This window comes from Nothobranchius furzeri, chromosome 1 (assembly GCF_043380555.1).
Source record: "Nothobranchius furzeri strain GRZ-AD chromosome 1, NfurGRZ-RIMD1, whole genome shotgun sequence".
Taxonomy (NCBI): domain Eukaryota; kingdom Metazoa; phylum Chordata; class Actinopteri; order Cyprinodontiformes; family Nothobranchiidae; genus Nothobranchius; species Nothobranchius furzeri.
This window is the reverse complement of record NC_091741.1, coordinates 109085410-109102753: the sequence shown is the minus strand read 5'-3', so window position 1 is coordinate 109102753 and position 17344 is coordinate 109085410. Positions and strand designations below refer to the sequence as shown.

The window sequence follows — 17344 nt, the reverse complement described above, 5'->3', positions numbered from 1 at the left end:
CTAGTGCCTGTAGTTACATCATGACCTTCACATGCCCACTGCGTGTCTGTCCTCTTCAGGCCAGATACAAAAGTGTGTCATAAAAGAAAACAATATCCTGTCAAACTGCATTTCACAAACTCTATATTTTATCTGTATCCATTAAATTGCAGACATAATCTATTTGGAACTATAAAAACCTGTTAGTAAAAATGTCATTGTAGAATTCTGTTCAGGCACTAAAAGTACCACCAATTTTAGGGTCCTGATGCAACATGTGTTGGATAATTCCAGAAGAAGCTTCGCAGTTTCTTAGCTGTTGCAGGGTTGTGGTAAGCAGCCGTACTTGGCTCGAGGTTGCTCATCGTTTTTTTTATTAGTCGAGTGTCAAAATGTTAAACGTCCAGAGAAATGTTTGGAAGGTAAGAAACATGAATATTTCCAGCTTTGTGTGCGCTAGGTGCCGAGCTCGGGTCGTTTAATTAAACATCCAGCAAGTCGACTTAGCATGCTAATAGCATTAGCGTCAGCCGGCGACCTCGGAGCTTCATGGATGTCACATGTCTAGTCAGATTTGTGAAGAAGCGACGGCTTGTGATGGTTTATGTCTCATCAGTATAGCGCACGTTATTGTGTGTACACACACGCTCACCTATTGTTAAAAAAGAGCTTGAACTTGATTGTCTTTGTACTTCAGCTGTGCGTGTGTGCTCTATTCCCAATCTGAGCTGGGATCACGTCCAGGGTGCTTCAGGTGAGGCTGAAGCTGAGATGTCACGTCAGACTTCTACCTCAGCCAGGCCCTGCTCACGGGATCCCCCACCATCACGGGCTAAGCAGTGCTCCAGTGGTGGTTCCTTAACGATTTTACTGACTGACTGAAAGATCCGCCTTCTTTTGACTCAGTGGGATCTTTAGACCTGATAAATCCACCCAAACATATGGTTTTATATTTGAACATACAGATGTTGCAGTCAGAACTCTAAAATACGGGACAAATCCCTTACTGTATGGATGTAAAATGGAACGCGCAAATTCAGTAATGAGTAAGGAACTGCGCTTTATTCAATGATTATCTAAAAGACCGATTAGACTTCAGTCTTCTTGACCAAAAGGTTAATTCTGTACTTTGCTGCTGGCTTTGTCCAAATCCAGATGCTGCATCCTTCATAGTCTGCATTTTATGGCAGATTTCATCACAGTGAAGTGAACAAGTTGTCCGTTTTCAAAGGACACTAAAAATGCGTCCTTGGTTTCCCCAAACGTCAAGGATGGGTCTGTTGTACCTTACTGGCCAGGCGATCCCAGGATTGGTTGCGGGCCAACCAGAGGGTTTTTGTTCTTGTAAAAATGGCGGACAAAGCAGGATAGGATTACAGTTTTAAATGTTAGTTTGTTTTTATCTGGTGGTAAAAATAAAGCTCAGCGAAATGTAAATAGATTACATTTTAAACGTGTTAGAAGATCTAAAAGGACAAACCTAGGTTGTCTAAAGGCCATGAGGCTTCTATGGAGGGTGCTCCGTTGTACCTTCAGCCATGAGGTGGTCTTTTAGATTTGTTTACCTTGAGGAGATGTAAGTTTAAATTTCAGCTCAATGAAGCACCCTAAAAGTGAGGTTCACTGAGAAACTCTTAATACTTGTTTTTTTTTTTTTTTTATTGATCACTGACTTGAGTTTAACACGCAGGCTAGACCTAAAAATGGGTTAGGGTTAGGCTTCACTGTTTTTTTTTTTTTTTTGTTTTGTTTTTTACTAAAATGTCTTTTACTTTATGTCCTCCACAGGCGTGCAGGAGCAGCCTCCAGTCAGACCTCCTCAGAACGCTGACCAGACGAGACTATGCGTGAGTATCCAGTAGGGGCGGTGATGTGGCTTAAAAAGAATATGATATTCTGGCGATATTACAGAGTACATCAAAACATTTGTTGCCTTTCATTCGTTGTTCGGCAGTAATACCAAAGCCGTTTTTACAAAACAATGCCGTCAATTTGCCGCAACACCGTGGCGACATCAGGAGCCTTGGGTGGTTTATAAGTGGTCAGACCGTGACGGTAATGTTGCGCACTCATGTCCTTTTTTACTAAAGATTAGGTGATGGCGGCATAAAGGGGGTATGGGGGCGGACTCTGCGATGCTGTGACTTCCGTTTATCTTGGACATAACTTGCTTTTTATTGCGATTGAAGCCGTGAATGTTACGGTTTTTTAACAAGCTGCTCCTAAAGGCGTTTGTCCCCATCAGTCCCTGTGCAGTCTCTGTTGATCTGACCTTCAGCTCTAATGGAGAGACGCTCATGGAGCGCTGCGGCGCTCCAGTTTGCCATCTCACCTGATTTTGTTCAAAAAGCAAAACTTATCGCTCGTTTGTACTTCCATTTTCAATTGAGTAACTAGCCGGAGCTCGGCAGTGACTCCCCACGTCATTATGACGCCTCCCTCTATTGCACCATGACGCAATAGCCGTTTATAAGCCAGACCATTACCGCAATATTACTACCAAGCGAGGCGGAACGCATGCCGCAAAATTCGCACAACGCCGTGCCGGCATGGCGCGTTTAAAAGATACACCGTTGCGGTTATGTTACGCCAATTTGCCGGCTCAGTGTGTAGTCAAAAGCACTCATGCCTCAGTTTTCTTTTTTTCCAAATACTTCTTTGTTTTGTATTTCCTGTCCAGAGGATGTGATAGATACAAATATAAAGATATACAGGTGCTGGCCAGTAAATTAGAATATCATCAAAAGGTTGAAAATATTTCAGTAATTCCATTCAAAACGTGAAACTTGTACATTATATTCATGCAATGCACACAGACCAATGTATTTCCAATGTTCATTACATTTAAATTTGATATTCATAAGTGACAACTAATGAAAACTCCAAATTTGGTATCTCAAAAAATTAGAATATTCTGAAAAGGCTGAATATAGAAGACACCTGCTGCCACTCTAATCAGCTGATTTACTCAAAACACCTGCAAAGGCCTTTAAAAGGTCCCTCAGTCTTGTTTTGAAGGCACCACAATCATGGGGAAGACTTCTGACTTAACAGCTGTCCAAAAGACAATCATTGACACCTTGCACAAGGAGGGCAAGACACAAAAGGTGATTGCTAAAGAAGCTGGCTGTTCGCAGAGCTCTGTGTCCAAGCACATTAACAGACAGGCGAAGGGACGGAAAAAATGTGGTATAAAAAAGTGTACAAGCTCTAGGGATAACCGCACCCTGCAGAGAATTGTGACGACAAACCCATTCAAAAATGTGGGGGAGATCCACAAAGAGTGGACTGCAGCTGGAGTCAGCGCTTCAAGAACCACCACGAGGAGACTCATGAAAGACATGGGATTCAGGTGTCGCATTCCGTGTGTCAAGCCACTCTTGAACATGAAACAGCGCAAGAAGCGTCTCGCCTGGGCCAAGGACAAAAAGGACTGGACTGATGCTGAGTGGTCCAAAGTTATGTTTTCTGATGAAAGCAAGTTCTGCATTTCCTTTGGAAATCAAGGACCCAGAGTCTGGAGGAAGAGCGGAGAAGCACAGAATCCACGTTGCATGAGGTCCAGTGTAAAGTTTCCACCGTCAGTGATGGTGTGGGGTGCCATGTCATCTGCCGGTGTTGGCCCACTCTGTTTCCTGAGGTCCAGGGTCAATGCAGCCGTCTACCAGGAAGTTTTAGAGCACTTCATGCTTCCTGCTGCTGACCAACTTTATGGGGATGCAGACTTCACCTTTCAACAGGACTTGGCACCTGCACACAGTGCCAAAACCACCAGCACCTGGTTCAAGGACCATGGTATCCCTGTCCTTGATTGGCCAGCAAACTCGCCTGACCTTAACCCCATAGAAAATCTATGGGGTATTGTGAAGCGGAGGATGCAATACGCTAGACCCAACAATGCAGAGGAGCTGAAGACGACTATCAGAGCAACCTGGGCTCTCATAACACCTGAGCAGTGCCACAGACTGATCGAGTCCATGCCACGCCGCATTACTGCAGTTATTGAGGCAAAAGGAGCCCCGACTAAGTATTGAGTGCTATACATGCACATTCTTTTCATGTTCATTCTTTTCAGTTGGCCAACATTAGAGAAACAAACATTTTTTCATTGGCCTTTAGAATATTCTAATTTTCTGAGATACCAGATTTGATGTTTTCATTGGTTGTCACCTATAAATATCAAAATTAAACGTAATAAACATCGGAAATACATTGGTCTGTGTGCATTGCATGAATATAATGTACAAGTTTCACGTTTTGAATGGAATTACTGAAATATTTTCAACCTTTTGATGATATTCTAATTTACTGGCCAGCACCTGTAAATGTAGCCATCAGTAGAGATTTTGACTCTAAAATATCGTCCAACCGCGATTGTGCATGAAGGTTTTCAATCTGAGTCAACCCTGGGAGAACGCAGAAGCAGCTGCTGCTGAGGCGCGGTGCACTTGGATTAAGACATTAAGTAGACATGGTTACATGGGTTTTACGGACCTGGTTTGGGTTTAAGAACTTGGATGTTGAGAAGAAAAACATCCTCAGTACAATAAAACTCAGAATTATCACAGGCTTCCAAAACGGTTGGACATCTCCTGTGTTTTCATTGGAACAAAGTTCCCTCCACATTTGTTTCTGTTCCTCCTGTTAAGTAAAAGATCCAAAAGCAGCTTCTCTCTTTCTCTCATTTACGTTATACCACAACATGTTGCGATACGTTCAGCCAGACGATATTAGCAATTATTTTAGACTGAATTTATTGTAGGAATATTCAATAAACAGTCCAAACTGATACATGTATATCATGAGGTATCTGAACCATAATAGAGGGATTTACATTTCAATGGTGGAAACAAAACCCAGTGCACACTGCTGCCAACTAGTGGTCGGTGTTCAAATTGCACCAATGGAAAAGAGAACGCACAAATGTTTGCATGTAAATTCTTCCAAAAATTTGACACACGACGTTTGAATAGCAATATATTATTGCGATAGATTGCCATATCAATATTTTTTTACATCCCTACTAATTCCTATTCTCCGTGTGTTGCAGGTCCGAAGCCATTAAGGGAGCGGTCATCGGCATCGACCTGGGAACCACTAACTCGTGTGTTGCGGTTATGGAGGGGAAGCAGGCCAAGGTGAGGTCAGCCCACATGTCCATGTTAGGGAAGTGGCTTTAAACAGGTGGATGTTGGCTAACAAAGCTGGTTTTGTCAGGTGGATGAAATCCCATGTGGCTAAAATGTGACCTAAATGCAGACATGAGATTTTGAATCCAGAACAGGTGACCTAAGAGCTCATGTTGGTTCCACAAATCGAATCTAGTCGTGTGCAATAAGCATCAGTATGGATGCCCGGTCTGGTCGGTCACAACAGGAGTGTCCCACGAGAGTGTGTCTGTTCAGCTGTGGTGCTGAACATATTTGCATATTTGGGTAGGAGGGGCGTATTTGGGGGGGGGGGGGTATTTAGACATTCATAGTCTACATTTTAATGTTGCGGGGTGTGTACGTACCTAGGGATGGGTACCTTTGACATTTGAATCAATCCGGTACTAATTCCCGGTACCTAGGAATCGATACCGGTACTTAACGGTACCATTTTTCGATACTTTTGAGTGTTTATTATTTTATTTAGGCCCGAGCAGCGAAAGTGCTGCAAAGGCCTCTTGTTTTTGCTCTGTTTATTTTTTATTATTCCGTGTCCGCTTTGAATGGCTTTTTGGGGACCTTAACATACCCCAAAACTCACAATATTTTGCACACTTGTCAGGCCTGGTGAAAAATTTGATATTTTAAAGGTCCCAAAAAAATCGCAAAGAAAATGGCTGAACAGCGCCCCCTACAAAGTGAAAAAAAACCCTCTCCATAAAGCTTAGTTTATCGTACAGTTATGAAATTTGGTACACTTGTAGTACTCAACAGTCCGCACAGAAAAGTCTCTTGCAAGTATGGTCAATATCAAACAGGAAGTCGGCCATTTTGGGTTGAAATGGCGATTTTTAGCCGTTTTTGCTGTTTTTAGGGTCCGTTTCTGATTGGATTGCTCGATCATTTTTCGCACGATCATCTCAAAAATTATGTAAATTTGCTCAGAAGGGATGGGCGAACAAAATGAGACGAGGATTCAGAGTTTTCGTATATGTTGAAGGGGCGGGGCCAGGCCTCAAAGTTTGACTACTCGCCAAAAATATTTAAATTGCTATAACTGAATGGAATAGAGTTACCAAACTTTCTGTGGTCATTCGTCATCCACCCACAAAGTAAATTGAATGGTCGGATGATGACATCACACAAGCCACGCCACCACAGGACCAAAAAGATCAAGTTTTACTGTGAAAGGTCCCAAATTGCCCCATTTCACTTAATCACCACGAATTTGTAGCTGGTAACTCAAGACAAGTGGGGGTTGCTTGGCGTCACTTTATAGGAGTTTTCGGCAGAGGGCGGGGCTGTGGCGGCGCGGCGAAGTCAGGCATACCACCGTGGCCTTACGTTTGCCTCCCATTTCGTCATTTCTAAAGATATCGTCGCAAAACTTCTTGTGAGTGATCCTAGTCCGGCCCCCCAAAAGATCTGATGTGAACATCCGGTGGGCGTGGCCTATTTTCTGAAATAGCGCCCCCTAGGACCATTAAAACTGTCAGCCCCAAGCCATGCTTTGACTGAGGATTACGAAATTTGGTACACTAATGTGGTGTCTCAGGACCTACAAAAAAGTCTCTTGGAGCCAAGTGCAAAGTCGCACAGAAAGTCGGCCATTTTGGTCAAAGTACTCGATTTAGTGGTTTTCACACACGTTTGGAGAGTGATGCTCCGTCGCCCTTTTCACCAATCGCCTTCAAACTTCTGCTATATACTCTTAAGACATAGAGGAAAAAATTCAACCGTCGGATTTTAAATAAGTATAAAGGTGTGGGCGTGGCTAAGCCTCAAACTTTGACCTTTCGCCAGGCCACTCTTTTTTCACAGCTCCCTATTGGACTCCTTTTACCCAATCACCAGGAATCTCTGGCAAATAGCAGCAGACAAGTTGAGGTCACTTGGTCTCCAGTACTGGAAGGTTTTGAAAAAAGGCGGGGCTTTGGGAGCATGGCGAAATTCGCCATCAAGCCATGGAAATATGTTTGCCTCTCATTTCTTCATTTATCGTGATATCACCTCGAAATTTGTTGTGAGTGATCCTAGTCTGACCCCCAATAGAAATGGTCAGCTTAAGTTTGTGGGCATGGCCTATTTTCTGAAATAGCGCCCCCTAAGACCATTAAAACTGTCAGCCCCAAGCCATGCTTTGACTGAGGAGTACGAAATTTGGTACACTAATGTGGTGTCTCAGCACCTACAAAAAAGTCTCTTGGAGCCAAGTGCAAAGTTGCACAGGAAGTCGGCCATTTTGGTCCAAGTACGCGATTTAGTGGTTTTCGCACACGTTGTTTGGAGAGTGATGCTCCGTCGCCCTTTTCACCAATCTCCTTCAAACTTCTGCTATATACTCTTAAGACATAGGGGAAAAAATTCAACCGTCGGATTTTTCAAAAGTTGAAAGGTGTGGGCGTGGCTAAGCCTCAAACTTTGACCTGCCGCCACGCCACTCTTTTTTTCACAACTCCCTACTGGACTCCTTTTACCCAGTCACCAAGAATCTCTGGCAAATAGCAGAAGATAACTTGAGGTCACTTGTCTCCAGTACTGGCAGGTTTCGAAAAAAGGCGGGGCTTTGGGAGCATGGCGAAAATCGCCATCACACCATGGAAATACGTTTGCCTCTCATTTCTTTATTTATTGTGATATCGCTACGAAACTGCTGGTGAGTGATCATACTCTGACCCCTAAGAGAAATAGACAGCTGAAGTTTGTGGGCGTGGCCTATTTTCTGAAATAGCGCCCCCTAGGACCATTTAAACAAACAGCCCCAAGTCATGCTTTGACTGAGGATTACGAAATTTGGTATACTAATGTGGTGTCTCAGGACCTACAAAAAAGTCTCTTGGAGCCAAGTGCAAAGTCGCACAGGAAGTCGGCCATTTTGGTCCAAGTACGCGATTTAGTGGTTTTCGCACACGTTGTTTGGAGAGTGATGCTCCGTCGCCCTTTTCACCAATCGCCTTCAAACTTCTGCTATATACTCTTAAGACATAGGGAGAAAAATTCAACCGTCGGATTTTTCAAAAGTTGAAAGGTGAGGGCGTGGCTAAGCTTCAAACTTTCACCTTTCGCCATTACATTACTTGACTAAATAACTCCCATGTGCATGATCAGATCTATATCAAACTTTGTCTGTGTGTTCACTGACCACATCTGAAGACAATGACAATGTGGACAGCTGACATCACCTAAGCCCCGCCCCCTGACTACAGGGCATTTAGTTGTAAATGGTCACAGTGCCCCCTAGATGGGTTCAAACTTTATTAACTTCTAAAGACAAGGTTAGAATGGCATTATACTTGGCTTGTGACATCACGTGACTGAACCAAACACATTGGAGTTGTTGGTTCAAATCCCTGTAGCTCTACCACTTTCAGCTCACTGGCTTAAGATAACACACACACCGTCCGATTGATGCCAAAATAACAGAAACCCATCTTTGTCAACCAAAGCTGACCTCAGTGGGACTTTTCTGTAGTTGGTCACAGCGCCCCCTAGTTAAATTTAACCTTCGATAACTTTAAAAAACTTGGTCAGAATAGCATTAAAGTTGGTCACTGTCATCACACCACCAGTGTGGCAAAGATAGAGTATGCCCTAGTGGTGAGACGTGTAATATAATGGTGGGCTCAGAGGGGATGCTGAGTCAGGGTGAGGTGCGGACAAGGTGACCGTTAGCTGTTTCATGTGTCGGGGTGGTGGACGTTTCTGTTCCGGGGACGTGCCCTGGTGCCCCTGGCTGCCGGCCAGGCCGGAGCGGCGCGGAGCTGCGAGGGCCGAACGACACTGCTTGCAGCTTTAATTCTCTTTTATAATTAATTTTTTTTTTCTCAATATATAACAATATTTGATAAATATCACGATAAATATCATTCAACTGTTTGTATTTTAACATCGTCCTTGTAGTTTTATAAGCTGATAATTAAACTGAAGCAAACATCTTTACTGTGAACTAAATTTACTGTGTATCTTCATTCCTTTTACCGTCTTTTTCATTTGATTTTTCCTACTGGGAAGTTTGAATTTCGAGGAGAAATCGAACGCACCATTAGCTGATAACAATGGTGGCAATGGAAGCTAACATATCAAGCTAACGTTATCTTTAACAGTTTATTTAACTGCTGGAGCAGATTAAAACGATGATGCCTCACACTTAGATCATTGTCACTGGTTTCATTTTCACCCAATCACCCGTCGCATTTAGTAAAGTGAAGCCAAACTTTAGAGCGCGTTCATGTTCTTCTAGTCGGGAATTCGGAGTTCCGAGGAGAAAGCGAACGCACCATTAGCGAAACAGAAGCTAACACAGCAAGCTAACGTTATCTTAAACATTTTATTTACCTACCGGAGCAGATTAAGATGAGGATGTCTCACTTAGATCGTTGTCTGTCGCTGGTTTCATCATCACCCAGTTACCCATCACATTTAGTGAAGTGGACCCAAGCGTTAGCGTGCGTTCTTTCTACCATGCTGCTCTGTTTACAACTGGCTCGCAACGACCGACGACATAACGCTCTTGCGCATGCGCAGCTGTCTAGACAAGTTCTCGTTATGAAGGACGGGTACCGAAACGAGGCACCGTTTGAAATGACGTGAATCGGTGCTCGGTCGGTACCTTAAAAAGTACCGAATTCGGTACCCATCCCTACACGTACCTGACAGAGATTTGGCGGTTTGATATGTTGATGCTGCCGGTTGTAATCCTGAAGGCGCTGTAGCCAAGCCCCCTAGGCCGGTATGCTTGTGTTTAGATACGTTTTAATCCTTCATACTGGCCTGTGACTGCTTCTAAAAAGAAAATGCCCAAACACTCCCATGAGGGGTGACCTGTTTCCATGTCTGAAAATGCCAAAAGAAATGTTTCTGTTGTCTACAATTGAGCCTTTCTTACAGAAACTTAAACATTTTCTTATAATTCAGGTTCTGGAAAACGCAGAAGGAGCCAGGACGACTCCGTCTGTGGTCGCCTTCACAGCAGAAGGTGAGCGCCTGGTGGGAATGCCCGCCAAACGCCAGGCTGTCACCAACCCGAAGAACACGCTCTACGCCACAAAGAGGCTAATAGGACGGCGCTTCGAAGACCCAGAGGTCCAGAAAGACTTGTGAGTGTCTTCTCCTGGTTTTAAACATTTAAGGCTCCTAAATCTGGACTTGAAAGTTTTATTTTGAAGTGTCTCTCATTAACAGGAAGCATGTCCCATTCAAGATCGTGCGAGCCTCTAATGGCGATGCTTGGGTGGAGGCTCACGGGAAAATGTACTCCCCCAGCCAGGTTGGAGCCTTCGTCCTCATGAAGATGAAGGAAACAGCAGGTGTGACTGATGAGCCAAAGCACAACATGGCATGTGTGTGTTTGTTTCTTATAGAAACGTTTGTGTTGCAGAGAGCTACTTGGGCAACAAGGTGAAGAACGCAGTCATCACGGTTCCTGCCTACTTCAACGACTCCCAGAGACAGGTACGTGCTTCGGTCCCGACCAGAGCTAAGGCCGTTACAGCTGTGAAATGCAGACCTGGACGTGGTCCTGTTGGAGACCACGTCAGCTGCTCTTCTCTCCACGCCACGCTCACACCGATGTTTGTTTCCAGGCTACCAAAGACGCAGGTCAGATTGCTGGTTTGAATGTGCTGCGTGTCATCAACGAGCCAACAGCTGCAGCTCTGGCCTACGGCCTGGATAAAACCCAGGACAAGATGTGAGTGGGTGGAGAACCCGACGGTCTCTGGTCTTTAGATGGACGTTAAAGCACCTGTGTGTGATTTCAGCATTGCTGTATATGACCTGGGTGGTGGTACCTTTGATATCTCCGTCCTGGAGATCCAGAAGGGCGTTTTTGAGGTGAAGTCCACAAATGGAGACACATTTCTGGGAGGAGAAGACTTCGACCAGCACCTCCTCACACACATAGTGAAGGAATTCAAGAGAGAGGTGCGTTTATGTGCGACCACCTTCAGATGATCCTAAACTCGCTTCGTCTTCTGGGAGATTTTTGTTTACAGCTTGCTCTTCTCCCCAGTCTGGTGTGGACCTCATGAAAGACAACATGGCTCTTCAGAGAGTGAGAGAGGCTGCTGAGAAGGCCAAGTGTGAGCTGTCGTCTTCACTGCAGGTACTTCAGGATCCTCGTGCGTGTGTGTGTGTGTGGGTAACGGACCTCCCGCTGCCGTAAAGCTTCACGCCGTGTTTCCGCTCCCTTCCTCAGACTGATATCAACCTCCCCTACCTCACCATGGACGCCTCTGGTCCCAAACATCTGAACATGAAGCTGACTCGTGCCCAGTTCGAGGGCATCGTGGCCGACCTGATTCGCCGCACCGTGGCTCCGTGTCAGAAGGCCATGCAGGATGCCGAGGTGTCCAAAGGAGACATCGGGGAAGTGCTGCTGGTGGGAGGCATGACCCGCATGCCCAAGGTACACAGCTGGTGGTTTTTGGTCTTGGTGACGTCTCTGTTACTCGCAGCTGCGAGTTTAAAACGGGTCCGATACAGGATCAGCATCACGGAGGCTTCAGAGCAGGGGAGCCCATCCTGGTCCTGGATGTTGTAGCTCTTCCCCTGCTTCCACGCGCCGCGGTGGTTATTAGTCAAACCGGTTAAAGGTTGCTACCACAGGTACTAGGTGTCCCCGTTGGTCTGTGCAGGTTCAGCAGACGGTCCAGGACCTGTTTGGCCGAGCTCCCAGCAAGTCTGTGAACCCAGACGAGGCCGTTGCTATAGGAGCAGCCATTCAGGGCGGCGTTCTGGCTGGTGACGTCACAGACGTGCTGCTTCTAGACGTGACTCCTCTGTCTCTGGGGATCGAGACTCTGGGAGGCGTCTTCACCAAGCTCATCAACAGGAACACCACCATCCCCACCAAGAAGAGCCAGGTACGTCCGGCATCACAGCCGCTCTGCTGACAGGAAGCACAGCAAGAGTCACGGCAGCTCCCCGCTCCTCCCTGCAGGTGTTCTCCACAGCAGCTGATGGACAGACCCAGGTGGAGATCAAGGTGTGTCAGGGGGAGCGAGAGATGGCCGCAGACAACAAGGTGCTGGGCCAGTTTACGCTGGTGGGAATCCCCCCCGCTCCTCGGGGAGTCCCTCAGATCGAGGTCACCTTTGACATCGACGCCAACGGGATCGTCCACGTGTCCGCCAAGGACAAGGGGACAGGTCGCGAGCAGCAGAGTGAGTGTTGTGATGTCTGTACGGGTCAAAGTTCATGCTTGAGTTATTCTGTAACCACCGTTGTCTTCACCTCTGTCCTAGTCGTGATCCAGTCATCAGGAGGCCTCAGCAAAGATGACATCGAGAACATGATCAAGAATGCTGAGAGGTACGCCGAGGAGGACCGCAGGAGGAAGGTACTGCCTCAGTGGTGCAGAGAGCTGTCTCGGTTTGTCCATCCTGTCTCACTGATGTCTGCATGTCCACCCGTCCTGCTGTAGGAATGCGTGGAGGCTGTCAACATGGCTGAGGGCATCATCCATGACACAGAATCCAAGATGGAGGAGTTTAAGGATCAGCTGCCTGCTGACGAGGTATCACGCATCTGCTTGAGGCTTTTTATTCACCAACCTAGCTCGTAGGAATCCTGTTTCTCTGAAAGTCGGAGTAAACGGGAATCAAGTCTTGAGTTTCTCAGATCTGCTCGTAACGGCCGGGTGTCTGATATAGTGCACCAAGCTGAAGGAGGAGATCTCAAAGGTGCGGGAGCTGTTGGCCAAGAAGGACTCTGAGACGGGGGAAAACATCAAACACGCAGCCAGCAGCCTGCAGCAGGCCTCACTCAAGCTCTTTGAAATGGCCTATAAGAAGGTAGGCAGCACGTTTGCTTTAGAGCTGATGGTCAAACCACCCAAACGCAGCTCCAGCTCCAGGTGTGACCTCCTCCATGTTGACTTGTTCCTGCAGATGGCAGCAGAGCGAGAAGGCAGTAGCAGCAGCAGCAGCTCATCAGAAGGAGAGAAGAAGGAGGGCCAGCAGTAGACCTCTACACCCGTCTGTAATTTATCTGTAAATCAAACGTGAAACATTTTATAGGTTGTTTTTCTTTTTTTATATCTGAAATCTGAGTTTTAGTTTGTGTTTCCTCCCTGAGGCTCATCAGTGTGTTCAGACACCAGCCTGTCTCAGGTGTTCCTCTCACCGGTCTTCAGAAATCCACCCGCATCATCCGAGCTGACCATATAATAAAGTTATTACATAAAAGCAGCTCTAGCGTCAGTGACGGACGTGTTTGCTGCCACCTGCTGGTCATCCGTATAAGTATTTATTCTGACTAACAAGGATAGTGTTGGTCAGGTGACCCAGGAGGTTGCAGCTGGCTGGTCATGTGGCCGAGTCCCCCCCTCCCCCCGATCTGGACACCTAAACACACCTGTGTCATTCCACAGCAGGAGAAAGCGTTGCTGCCACAAACTCTTCTTCTGGTACCCCCCACCCCCCAGGGGAGCCTGCTCTGGCCAACAGGAAGTGGGTTTTTTGTGTTGTGGGGGGTGGAAGTGAGGGTGGTAGTCTGCAGTCTTTTGTAATAAAACATAAAACTGGTTTGATCTTGTTGCTCTGATCTGTTCTTCGGTAAGGTGCATCACTCACCCTGAGCTATACTACAACTTAAACCTGCCTCAGGCAGGAGCATCATACAAAAGCTGTTTCTAATCCAAGTTGACCTCATAAACGACACACACACGTTGCTGAACATTTGTTGAAATCTCCTGGAGTGTTAAGGATTTTTATAAGAGCAGTTTTCATTCCAACTAGATGTCATTTTCGTGTATTTGTTTTAAAAACCCCAGTTTGTTTCCGGGAGCCCACATTGTGGTTTTCACATTTATCTTGAAGTAAATATGTGACTCCAGACCTCGGCTGTGATCCGATGCTGCAGTATTACAGGTATGCAGTATTATCAAATTATTTAACACTTATGTTAATTTTTACATTGAATTTATTCGTTCAGGTACCCCTACATTTAATCATAGCACCACTAAAAGCAATTTCTCATTTATTTTCACTGTTTGTGCTAATTTTAAATGTAATTATAAAAAAAATCATGTTATTTTACCAACATAAATACTGCAAACCTCCCCTGACTCAAAAATGGTTTGATCCTGCTCACCTTCCCAGACCATGGACGTGTATACTGGACAAATGTCCATGGGCTCAAATTATACGCTTTTGATTTAAAATATTTTTTTATTAAGCTTTAAAATAAAGAAGAAAAGGGGCTTTTCAGAAAGAGCATAGGTGTTTTTTCTATGGGATGTTTAAAATAACCACAAGTAGATCTAAAATATTACTGGTACTTTCAGTGCCATGGATGCTGAAGTTGGTTCCTATTTCTGGTTTTTGGTTCAGAAAGGGCTGTTCCAACCAGTTTTCCCACTCTGAGCAATCTGCTGGTATGGTGGTTACCAACCTGGAGTCTGACCATCTGTGACGATACCAAGGTTGTTTGTAAAAATGACAAAATCTAAATACCGATATTAGAAGTTTGAAATTAATGATTGCTAATGGGGGGGGTATCTTGGACACAAGGAAAAAAGGCAACTGACCCAGACTTTTCAAACCTGGACCAGATTATTCTACACTGACGGCAGAATCCATTAATCATCGTTTCTGATTTGTGTAAAAAAGTCTTCCTTCACAAATATGGGAATGAAATTGTGTTAAAATGTACAAAACAGTGAAATTTATATTGTTGGCTGGGAGTTCTGCTCAGCGCTAAACCTCTGAACCTAGAATCGCCCCTGAATGTGATGGTCGGGAAAGCTTCAGAGACCTGGGAAGATCGAAAGGGCTCTGAGAGATAGGAAATTAAGATGAACCGGTTTAAATTATAGCCCTGTGTCCCGCTGCAGATGCATCGGAGTACCATGTGTTTAGGTTAGTGAGGTGTGTAGTGGCTTCGCCCCCAGATAAGGTATAGTTTTACAAAAATGTGTAAATCCAGTATAGTTGGTAAAAGCTCATCCATTGCCTGTTTCTGTGTACTTTGTACTACATTTGGGGAGATTTTTTCACATTTAGCTTGTAACGTGGGAACATCTGGCGCGGCCCCAACACCAAAAACCTTGTACTTGTTTTTAGAGGTAGTTATAGTTTAGGTTAGAAATTGAACAGTGTTGTTAGACATAATGCAGTCACTAAAGTCAGTGACCGATGCCCACAAGTGTGTGTGTGTGTATATGGGGACCCTTGCACACTTTGTGCCCAGGGGTCTCTGCCATCTTGATACGGCCCTGGCGATGCCAGAAAAACAAACGTGAGTACAACTCTTGGCTACTCCACCTGCCTCTGATCTCACTGGAGGATTCACCCCCCTCCCGGTAACTGCCTCTTCCAGCTGTTTCCACTGGGCAGAATCAGACCAATGAAACCAGAACAAACGCCTGATTCTAACCCAACAGCAATCATGGCCCTAAATCCCCAACAGAGGCCAAAACTAGACCAGTGTAATCCCGTAATTCACGGATTAGAACGATGCCTCAATACGAATAATTTTTTATCCCAATGGTTCATTGTGTAAGCCGAGTGCGTAAAGGTGATGTGAGAGGAAGTCACTGCCTCTTGCGCGAGTAAAGACATCCTGTGGTGTTAGCAAGTGAACCAGAAAAACACGAGAATGTAGAATGTTCTGGTCTGTTTTGGACTGCTGCAACAACAAACACCGCTTATAAAAGCGTTAGAAACGGGTAAATATGGATATAGCGCCTTCTAGGGTTCTACAACCCCCCAAAGCGCTTTACAAAATAAACACTCAATCACATGCTGGTGGTGGTTAACTACAATGTAGCCACAGCTGCCCTGGGGTACGCTGATGGAGGCGAGGCTGCGCCACTGGTCCCTCTGACCACCACCAGCTGGCAAGGTGAGTTAAGTGTCTTGCCCAAGGACCATGGACCCCTCACTTTTTCCAAAGGCAACTTTTGACCCCTGCACTTTTTACCATCCAAAAACAACATTACGCTATATTAAATTGACACTGGTTGAGCTCTTATAGCTGAAAGTTTTATTCTAGTTTTTTTATTTTATTATATTTTATTCTATTTTTAATCTTATTATTCATGTTCTATGTAGCACATTAGTACCGATGCAAGTTCCTAGTTTGTGAATTGTTTGTTCACTGACAATGGCAATAAACCTATTCTGATTCTCTAGGACCAAGCGGAAAACAACCGTTTGTTTTGAAGCCTGTTTCCCATTAGAGCATACTGTAAAGATACCCCCCCCCCCCCCCCACACACACACACACACACTTCTAAAGTGAAAATTACGTCCATGCCAAGGACACAACGACTGCAAAAGATGGAGCTCAAACCTGCAACCCTCCACTTGCTGGGCAGGCGCTACCGTCACCCCAAGCTTGGTACACTACATTTATCTGTATGTAGCAAGGTGGAGAAGCGAGGGCCCGGGCGGGGTCCGAACCCCAGACTCCCGGGTGAGAGTCATACGTACTAACCAGTCAGCCAAAGGGACGACTCCTTGGCCAAGCAGCCAGGACGCATGATCAATCGGGACACTGTGCCAGGACGCTCACACTGCCACATGTGATTAACTTGTGGTTAACCAAGAGTGAACTAAGAAACTCCTGCAATTAATCAGAATTAAGTTTTGGGCGATTGAAAGCAAAGTTCTTGTAAATCTGATCAAATGTGGTCCGCAGCAGAAAACAACCTGATTAAAAACAAGATCCAAGTCAATGAACTCAAATGTGAAACTCGTCTAAAGGAACAAACAGGTTTTTGTGTGTGCATCCTGCTCTGACCTACATGCTTACGTCAATGGAACTCACATTGTGAAGTTTCTGCGTATGAATGACTCACTGAGCCGTGACGCACATGACAGACCCATTGTTCGTCTCAGGACGCTGTAGGGCGTTCTTCAGCTTCCTCCTTGTTTGTGTTATTAACACTCGTCCACATATCAAAACAAACAACACTTAATAACACTGGAGAGGTTATAACCAGTTTAGGTACAAACCCAGCATGGCTCCTCAGTGAGAGCATCACGGTTGATGCTGCTGCTTCTCTCACTAGAGGATCCAGTGTCTGTTCCATTATATTAAAGGTGCCGTGGCAAATCTGGAAAACTAGCTTAAAACATTTTTTGTTGACTGGTTCCTAAAGTCCACAGCAACCTCCGCTGTCTTCTGGGTGTTGAGCACCATGTTGTTGTGGCTGCACCAGGACACCAGCCGTTCCACCTCCGTTCAGTAGGCAGACTCATCCCCGTCAG

The 17344-nt window shown here is 45.4% G+C and overlaps 1 protein-coding gene across 2 annotated transcripts; it reads left to right on the top strand.

The window, feature by feature from the left end:
- The first annotated feature begins 244 nt into the window (after positions 1-244).
- Positions 245-13654, top strand: hspa9 (heat shock protein 9). Of its 2 annotated transcripts, XM_015962713.3 has the most exons (17): positions 245-401; positions 1768-1826; positions 5030-5117; positions 10044-10225; positions 10311-10435; positions 10507-10580; positions 10712-10818; positions 10889-11051; positions 11140-11232; positions 11326-11535; positions 11765-11992; positions 12070-12292; positions 12374-12468; positions 12553-12645; positions 12782-12922; positions 13019-13120; positions 13206-13267. In XM_015962713.3, exons 1-16 carry the CDS (start codon positions 372-374, stop codon positions 13091-13093), a joined length of 1986 nt encoding a protein of 661 aa, XP_015818199.1. In that variant the 5' UTR covers positions 245-371; the 3' UTR covers positions 13094-13120; positions 13206-13267. The 2 variants fall into 2 exon arrangements, with proteins under 2 accessions (XP_015818199.1, XP_015818128.1); XM_015962642.3 differs by having other exon boundaries at positions 13019-13654.
- The last annotated feature ends 3690 nt before the right edge of the window (positions 13655-17344 follow it).

Bases quoted from the DNA above. Each gene is read 5' to 3' on its own strand.
- hspa9 (XM_015962642.3), top strand. From the start codon at position 372: ATGTTAAACGTCCAGAGAAATGTTTGGAAG. The intron at 402-1,767 runs GTAAGAAACATG...TGTCCTCCACAG, and splicing joins TCCAGAGAAATGTTTGGAAG to GCGTGCAGGAGCAGCCTCCA. The intron at 12,469-12,552 runs GTACTGCCTCAG...GTCCTGCTGTAG, and splicing joins AGGAGGACCGCAGGAGGAAG to GAATGCGTGGAGGCTGTCAA.